The 9,837-nt window shown below is 30.6% G+C and overlaps 1 protein-coding gene across 2 annotated transcripts; it reads right to left on the reverse strand.

Moving 5' to 3' along the window:
• Positions 1-446: 446 nt before the first annotated feature.
• Positions 447-5,344, reverse strand: LOC101253366 (uncharacterized). Of its 2 annotated transcripts, XM_019213169.3 has the most exons (8): positions 4,656-5,269; positions 3,728-3,799; positions 3,032-3,167; positions 2,669-2,750; positions 1,932-2,107; positions 1,497-1,634; positions 1,258-1,397; positions 447-1,066 (listed from the first exon to the last, which is right to left on the reverse strand). In XM_019213169.3, exons 3-8 carry the CDS (start codon positions 3,154-3,156, stop codon positions 786-788), a joined length of 942 nt encoding a protein of 313 aa, XP_019068714.1. In that variant the 5' UTR covers positions 3,157-3,167; positions 3,728-3,799; positions 4,656-5,269; the 3' UTR covers positions 447-785. The 2 variants fall into 2 exon arrangements, with proteins under 2 accessions (XP_019068714.1, XP_004235719.1); XM_004235671.5 differs by lacking the exon at positions 3,728-3,799 and having other exon boundaries at positions 4,656-5,344.
• Positions 5,345-9,837: the final 4,493 nt, after the last annotated feature.

Below are 9,837 nucleotides of genomic sequence, written 5' to 3' on the forward strand. Positions count from 1 at the left end.
TGAGTAATTTTTTATAACGACAAACTACAAAATCTTTTAAAATTATTGGAGATGTTGTACATTTCAGATATGTCTTATTCTTGTTCCATTCGTTGAGCAACAGACCACGTTATGCTCCATTGTTAATGTTATCCAGTGTTCGATTTTCTTATTGATCCCGCAAGAGCTTATGCTGTTATTTACTATCCTCATTATGCAATTTGCACATTTATTTATCATTGTTTCGAACTGCAAAATCTACAGGCATTCCTCTAAACAAGTTTAATTACTCTCAACCAAATTGTTACATAATCACCAAATACTGGCTGGAAATCAAAACATTCCTTAGTTCTATTTAAGAGGAGCATAATTTTAAACTAAAGCAGCTCCATGACATCCAGAAGCTATCCTGATCCTAAGGTCGACCAACAGCATTAAAAATTTCCAACAAATTCTCAAAGCTAAAGTTTTCAAAACTCAGTACTATTTCATTATATTAAGCCTTGTTACAGAGTTCACTTTTTTCATACTATTATATCTCTAGGTTTGGACATCCTACTGGTTTGTAAAAGCAATTGCAAATCCAAGGACAATATGAACCTGACAAGAGAGTAAGGTACTTCTCTCAGTTCTACAGAAAAAACTACTCCAAAGACTATATAACTGATGATTACGATCACGGGCCAGAAAAGAATATCCAACACTCTCAAAAGCTTAAGTCTTATTTCATAAGCAAAAACCTCCGAAAGTCAAGCCAGTTACAGCTTTCCAAAAGGAGAAACCATACAGAACCCTTAAACTCCTAATCAGGCATCAACTACCTTCTGCTCCACACCATCGACCTGTGTCTCTTCCTTCTTCTTTGTTTCTGAAACAGCCAACTCGTCAATCTTTTGGGTCACCTCACCCATACCATCATTGGCATTTGCAGTAGTAGACCCGTTTGCTGTGGAGTTGTCCTCAATCTGACCAAGAGGACCCAGCTGCCATATTCTAATAGTCCCATCTTCAGATCCTGAGGCATAGGATTCACCTCCAGGAGAGAACCGCAAACAGTGCACAGGTCCGTGGTGTCCCTTGTTGCATCCTATGTTGTACAAAAAATAGAATATAGCATGTGGTTAAAGCTTGAAGCTACTTGAACGAAAATAGAAGCATAAACCCCTACTTAATTTAAGAAAATGCAAATACCAGAAAAAGGAACACAAATAAAGAGGGGCATTGATTAGACTAACTAGAATTAATTTCTAAATATTTACAGAGCCCCACACAACTTACCAATTTCCTCTCCAGTGTGAAAATCAAAGACATGAACCCACATATCTTCTCCTCCAGCAATGAACCTATTACCGAACTTTGGTTCCAGGGAAGCAGATTCAACTTTGCAAGGCAATTCGTGACTCTTCACCAATCCAAAGCTGCTTGTAAAGAAATAAGTTAAAATGCAATGTAAACTATGGCAAGATACTGAATTGAAAACATTTTTGTTCCAATGAAGTAAAAAAAACAATACATACTGGTTAGCATCCCAAAACTTGACAGAGGAACCATCAGCAGTTGTTATGTAACGACCATCCTGACTTACTTCAGCACTGGTTACAGGAAACTTAGTTTCAAGGATTTGAACAACTTTGCCGGTCCTCACGTCCCATAACCTAGTTTACAACAATTAAATCAAAACCAATTTAAGGTAGTGAAGAGAACTGGGGAGTGAATGTTCATACGGATATATGAACCACACATATGGCCATTGTATCAAGTATCCAATAGTATTTAGCAAGTATTGTACATGACTTGGTTAAGGGTATGGTAGATCAAGTTTACGGTTGAATAGTAGATCAATTAATTGCAAAGTCTAAGTGGCCATGAACACTAGCCTATTACTAATGCAACCAGTGAGAAAAAAATGAACAAAATATACAACTAGATTCAGCAGACTTTTGAAAGCCTACCTCAATCCACCAGCATCTCCAGAGGAACTCAAGATAGTTTGATCGCTGTGCAGCCAAGCAACTGTCCGTACTGAACCAGGAGAGCTGTCAATTTCCCTTGGAGGTGCATCAGGTCGGTTTAAATCAAATATTCGAAGAATTTTTTCAAAACCACCAGTGAGTAGCAGATTTGTATCCTACAAAGTCATCACACCATAGTTCATACAAATTAGCAGAATGTAAAGGTTTATAAATGGAAAAGATAAAAATGAATTGAAGTCCCTTTGACATGTGGTACCAATTAAGAGATTTTGTGTGTGTGTGTGTGGGGGGGGGGGGGGGGGGAGAGAGAAAGAAAGTTCCCATCAAATAGGATTGACTGGAGAATTTATATCAAAGCCTGAACAATGTATATTACTTTTAATAAAGAAAGATGTTTTCCTTGCAATAGCAGTTAGGTTTTCAACCTACACAAGGGGAATTGACATAACCACCCAAGAGCGTCGCCTACTGGTTCTGCCAATATACATAAGACTTGATGGGCATATATATTCACAGCATTCTATTGTTTTGTGAAGGTATTTCTCTTTAAGGCATCAAGGAGATGCAAAGCTGTAAAAGAACAGAAGTGCATTTTTTAACCCCCTTATAATGTGTCAAACAAAGTGCAACAGTATTCTACAACTTAAGTGAAGATATAAAGAGCTCTAAGGAGCTCTAACCTGAAGGAACTTTAATAGAAGTAAAGCAGGAGGTACCTCTGAAAAGGCACATGCTCGAACTATGTGCTTGTGGTCAAATGAGTGTAATACATCCCCAGTCAATGCATCCCACAATTTCCTGAAAACAACCAACAGAAATGACAATATAGAAAGGTAAAAAGAGGACAATATTGAGCCATGGAAAATTTAAAAGAAGGATGAAAAAGATTCTACCATATTCTATAAGATATTATTTTAATAAATATAAGTATATAATGACATGCAAGGTAGATCAACGATAGACATGGCACAAAAGTATTTATTTTGTTCTACATCACTTATTATAGACTAATGTACCATATAAATGTCACTTAAATGTTACTTTTCAAAGTACTGAAGTGAAGCCACTAGATAACATACGCGCTGAAATCGGCAGATGCAGATGCAGCACGAAGAGCATGTTTATCCAGACAACAACTCCACACGGCTCCTTTATGCCCTTCAAATGTTCCAATCCAATCTCCAGTTTCTCCATTTCTCAGCATTGGCGTAGAATCTACAAAATGAAACAATTCAGAAATTAAGAACACACAACAACATGAAAACTTATTGCAGCATATGAACAAATACAACATTAAAACTTATTGCAGCAAATAAACAAATACAACATGAAAACCTACTGCAGCAAATGAACAAATACAACAACTACTACACACAGGTCCCAAACAAATTGTGAACAAATACAAATCATGATTGACCATGTTTCTCCATTAAATTCATCTCGATTCAACATTATACAAAACAAAAATAGAAGTACTAAAAGTTCTCTTTATTCTCTATTTGAATAAAAATGTTTGATAAGTCCAACTCCTATGAAGCATAGGGCATAAAATCTAAAATATATATATTAACATGACTAAAACATATTCAGGACCAAATGGTATCTTTCCTGTACAAGTCTATTTCTTTAATTGAGCATTATCTTTCACCAAATCTGATTGACGAAAAAACAAAAGCATTAAATCAACAAATATCAGAAGAAAAGAACTGGGAATTTTTTGACGATGGTATAAATACACTAAAGAACATCTTCATTTATATCAGTTTCTGCTTTACCAGACTCCTGTGATATGGTGGTGAAAAACCTGAGGCTGATGAGATTTTATCTATCTTTCTGGACACTGTAAGCTAGAGAATAAGGAGAGACAGTTAGCATACATGTGATGACTTGCATGAACACTGACAACGTAGTAATAAAATCTCAATGGCTACTGACAACAAAGATACCATGTGCCGCAGCAAGCCAATCATTTTATTTACCACCACGTTTGGTGAGAACACTAGGCAAAACTAATACTGAAGATGATAATATATGCACATACCTACCATGGAATGCATTAAACGTGGTAAATTATTTGATGGAATAGAATGCAGATAAAAGAATTAAGGTTTACTATAACAAGGTCTGATAACATCTGCAGCACATAAATGAAGTGTGCATTTCACATCAATGCCTAAACACTGAAAATACAGAAACATTTTTCAATTTTCGTCAAGTTGAAAAATAATCTTCTTTGGCTTTCTTATTGATGCTTTTTAGTATTTTCCACAATCTCTAAACAAATGCATGAAATCCTAAAGTTCAACAGCAAACCTACAATTGAAACTAACATGCTACTCTATTTGCTACAAATTAGACGCGACAGCACAGAGCCAATGGTTAGCTATAGTAAATGTTACCAATACAATGCCAAGAACGTTCACAATCAAGGTTGTGACTAGCTCATACTTATATGGTAAAAAGTCAAATGCTATAAATGGGGTGTACTGGGGGTTCTAAGGACGTAAATACCATAAACATGGAACTTTCAAAGAAGTAATTAGCACAACCTTTAAATACTGGAGCAAGGGTTACCAAAAGAAAGTTCCATAATTTAGAATGTAGTCGATCCTTCTTGATAATCGGAATGCCACACTCGACACTTCAATAGATTATCAAAACTATCAAAATGACATAACATTCATCAACGGAAAAAAAAATTACCCTTGCTGGCACTGATGAGGAAGAATCCATCAGGAGTGATTGGACTGTAGGACAGATCAACAACAGGACGAGAATGCCCATGGCAAACAAGCGGTGCCACAACTTTCTTCTTATCCATTACTGCCAATTCTAATTAAATCAAATCAAACCACAAAGATTATGATATCTACGAGAAACCCAACCCAGCGCCGATATGATAAGAATCGAAATTGATCAAAAAAAAAAAGTCCCCAAATGAAAGAAAACAGACAATTGACCGATGAACAAAAAAATTAAGCAGAATTGCTTTTGCCAAGTTGTGAGATCAAAGAAACATAGAATTAAAACATAAATTTGAAAAGATCTACAAAATCACAATCAGATATGTATGTATGTATAGATAGATGGGGAACTGGCGCGACTGTAAAAGGTGGGAAACCCTAATTTTGAGATTTGATGTTTCTTTGATGGATCCACACCTTTCTAACCCTATCAACTCATATAAAAAGCCCTAAGGATAGATCACAACTCCGAATTATTACCAAATTAAGAAACAAAATATATAGAAAAATAACTAATACAAAAACCACAGAAAAGAAAAAATAAAAATATACTGAAACTATAGGGCTTGGCGCAGGGAAGACACTGCGGCAACAAGATCTAATATAGTCTCATCACACCCCACCCCCACCCCCACCCCCACCTACCCACCTCCTCGTGTCTAATGTAAGTTTTATATACATTAATATTGATTTTAATCTTAATTTACCACTTGGATATATATATATATAGTAAATAAATATGATTTAAAGTAATTAGGTAAGAAATACGTCTTATTTATTTTATTTTTGAAAGTTATTTGTTGAGAAAGTTTCGTTAATTTAGATATGTAGTGAGTTAAAGGTTTATTTGAAATTTAATTACAGTAATTATTATGTGAAAAATTCAGATTTATGACGAGTGAGTGATCTTCCAGGGTTTGAAATTAGTTAGTTTTGCTGGTTCATTCCCTTCGGTTACATGATAATGTAACAGATTAACAGGGCAGAGGAGACATCGTATCTGCATTGATATCTTTTTCTCGAAAGTATTCTTCTTGAATTTTTCTATCTTTACCTATTTCAAATATTGTATCATCTACTTCCGTTTTTATAGATCTATCGAGATTACGAGCCACTGATCAATTTTCCACTTTCAGTTTTTTCTGTTATTAGGTTAGGCGTTACTGTTTAAACTTTCACAATTTCAGTTATTTTCGTTATTAGCTTTGGAGTTACTGTTCAAGTTTCCAGTTTTTAGTTATTTTCGTTATTAGCTTGACTTATATTCAATTCAGTTAACAATATAACGATAAATAGAAGGGGAAAAAATGAACAATACCCTATATCATCTCTTCTTCACAATTTCTTATTATCAATCTATTTCAAATCTTTTATTTTGTTAATATGTTTTTGTCAATCTAGGGTTCGAGATTAGTTAGTTATTGTTGGTTTTAGCAATACAATTTTGCTAGTTAATTCACTTCAGTTACATGGCAATATAACAGAGTAACACGACAGATGAAATATCAAATCTATACTGATATTTTTTTTAAAAAATTCTTTTCATTTTTCTTTCTTAATCTATTTCAGATGTATCATCTACTTCTGTTTTTGTAGATCTATCAAGATTACGAGTTACTGATCAATTTTTCACTTTCATTTTTTATGTTATTAGCTTAGGTGTTACTGTATAAATTTCACATTTTTAGTTATTTTCGTTATTATTTTGGAGTTACTATTCAAGTTTTCAGTTTTCAGTTATTAGCTTAATTATATTCCAATTCAATTATCAATAATAACGGTAAATTAAAAAGTGAGCAATAATTTATCTCATTAGATAATACCCCATTTCTTATTCTCATACTTCTTCAAATTCGTCTCTTTCTTCTTTTGTGTATGTAAATCTATCGAGTTTAAGAGTTATTGTTCAATTTTTCTATTTTCGATTATTTATATTATTAGTTTGTCACATTTTCAATTGTTTTCGTTATTATCTTTGAAATGATCATTATTTAAATTTTCATTTACTATTTTTGTTATTAGTTTGGCTCATCTTTCAATTAAATATATAATATAAATGAAAATTATGTCGAAAAATACATGCTACTTCAAAATTTATTTGAAATTATTACACTACTCTTTCTAATTTATTTTTAGATAAAAATATTTTTTTATATTTAATAATTTGCTAATTAAAATATTGACATATCATTAAAATCAGTATATTAAAAGATTAGTTTAAACTTTACTAAATAAATATGATTTAAAATAATTATATATTAAATCTACATGCAAACATAGGAATTTGCACTAGTATATTTTTCTCCTTTTGCTCAAATTCTCCCTTTACGATCTCTTATAAATTTCCTATCTTCCTTAGTTATTGAGTTACTATTTATTTTTTTTTGGCAGTTTTAATTGTATTCTTTACTTATAAGTTAAATTTTTAGTTTTCATATTTTATATTATTTCTAATTAGCTTATTAGGAGTTACGACTCATTTTTCCTAATTACAATTTTTTCGTTGCTAGCTTAAGAGATATCATTTCAGTTTTCCATTTTCAATTGTTTTTGTTATTAACTTAACACATTTTTTAATTCCATTATTATTGATATAACTAACATTTGCCCCAAAATAACTATTTTTATTCAAAATTTATTTTGAGATCGTTACACTTTTCTTTATAATTTTTTTTAGATTAATGTATCTTCCAATATTTAATAATTCTTTAATTAAAATATACTTTATATGTCATTGTTGAGATCACTAAATTGAACAACTATTTTTAGGCTTATAATGCATCATACATCATTTCTATAAAATCATAAAAATCATATTGATTTTAGTTTTAATTTATCATTTGAATATAATTAATTCATACTATTTTAAAGTAATCATGTAAATATACATTTTATCATATTGTATGATTTGTTATTTCACCTTGAAAGTTATTTGTCGACAAAGAGTTGTTAATTTTGGTATATAATGAGATAGGAGTTGTTCAAAATTAAGTTACAATAGTTATCACATGAAAAGTTGATATTAATGGCGAGTTATTCTGCTCCTAAATTTGAAATTTATGCTTTATCAATTCATTCAATTTGATTATACAATACACGATTAACTAGCAAAGCCTAGAAACTCTAAATTTTTTTATGCAAGTCTATTGAGTGAAGAATTAACTGGTTATTTTTGTTATTAGCTTCTAAGCTATTTTGTTAAACATTTTTGTTATGAGCTTAGAAGTTACTGTTCAATTTTCTCATTTTAAGTTATTTCGTTATAAGCTTAGCTTGTATTTTAAGTTAGTTATCGGTTACTTGAAAATTGTTCTGAAAATACTTGTTATTTCAAATTTATTTTGCGACCATTACACTTTTTAGTTCTATTTTATTTTAAACAAAAATATGTTATTCTTAAGATCACTACATTAAGATAATATTCTAGACTTTTTGATGTATTAGAAATCTTATTAATTAGGATTATAAAGTCTTACAGCCCTCCGTATTTTTATAAATTACATATTCAGTTTTTTAAAAAAAAAAGAAAATCAGATGAAATAATTCAGCATTATTTCTTAATAATAAAAATTTCATACACACTCGATTAAAGTTGGTGCATTTGTAACCTAAAATCCATCTCTGATCAAATGTTGTGAAATGATTAAATCGCGTAAATTATATCACATGCTTGTCAAACAAATATGATCCACAATTTTAGAGTCCGGAGCCTAAACGGTATAAAATGTTAATAAAAATTCCAAAATGGTATATGAATATTTATTTTGACCAAAAGGGCAAAATCGCTGGAAGGGCAGCGACTTTGCTTGCCGAAAAAAGTAAGATCGCTGCCTTGACAGCGATTTCTAAATTTTTTTTTAAAAAATAATTTTTTAATAAATCGCTCCCCAAGGAGCGATTTTCTTAATATTTTATTTGAAATTAAAAAAAATAAAAAAAATAGGAGCAAATCGCTGCAAGTGCAGCGATTTGTCTCCAATTTTCTTTTATATTTTTCTAAATCAATTTTTTAGAAAAATTGTAATTGCTACTTATTTTAAAAAATTATTTTAAAAAAATTATTTTGGAATAAGTAGTAGAAAATTAAAATTTCTTTAAAAAAATTAAATTTTAATTTTAAAAATTGTAAAAAAAAATTAAAAAAATTGATTGGACAAAATTAAAAAAAAAAATTGGAGATAAACTAAGAGCAAATCGTTGCAAGGGCAGCGATTTGTCTCCAAATTTTTTTTTTTCCAATCAATTTTTTTAATTTTTTTTTACAATTTTTAAAATTAAATTTTAAATTTTTTTAAAGAAATTTTAATTTTAAATTTTTCTACTACTTATTCCAAAATAATTATTTTTATAATAATTTTTTTTAAATAATTTTTTAAAACAAGTAGCAATTATAATTTTTCTAAAAGATTGATTTCAAAGAATATAAAAGAAAATTGGAGCGATTTGCTCCTATTTTTTTTAATTTTTTTAATTTCAAATAAAAAATTAAGAAAATCGCTCCTTAGGGAGCGATTTATTTTTTTAAAAATATTTTAGAAATCGCTGCCAAGACAGCGATTTTACTTTTTCCGGCAAGCAAAGTCGCTGCCCTTCCAGCGATTTTGCCCTTTTGGTTAAAATAAATATTCATATACTGCTTTAGAATTTTTATTAACATTTTATACCCTTTAGGCTCCGGACTCCACAATTTTACATATTCTCTATTGAGATTGTTATGCAGGTCAACTGTGTAACGATTCAAAAAAAAAATTATATAAATAAGAATAAATAGGTATTTAAGGGCATAATGGTCCTTTCACGTTTTAAATGAATAAATAAATAAATAAATTAAAACAGATTTGTATTTATTTATTTTAAATTTTATTTGACTAATTCTTGAATTAGTCTCCTAATCCTAATAGTTCTCTCTCACGCTTCTTAACTCTCTCACGTTCTCCATCTTCCTCACATTATTTCTGCCAAATATCAACAGTTCTTCATGCTTGAAGAACTCACATAAAATTTTAAGAAAAACAAAGCAATCAAAAAAATATTAAGGCGAAGAGGAGTTGTTCGTTAAGTGGTGTGGACGTTGAAGTAACTTGGACTGATTTTGGAGAGAATTTTGGGTAGCGAATTCTTCGTTTGAACATCAATAAAGG

This window comes from Solanum lycopersicum, chromosome 3 (genome assembly GCF_036512215.1).
Source record: "Solanum lycopersicum chromosome 3, SLM_r2.1".
NCBI classification, from domain to species: domain Eukaryota; kingdom Viridiplantae; phylum Streptophyta; class Magnoliopsida; order Solanales; family Solanaceae; genus Solanum; species Solanum lycopersicum.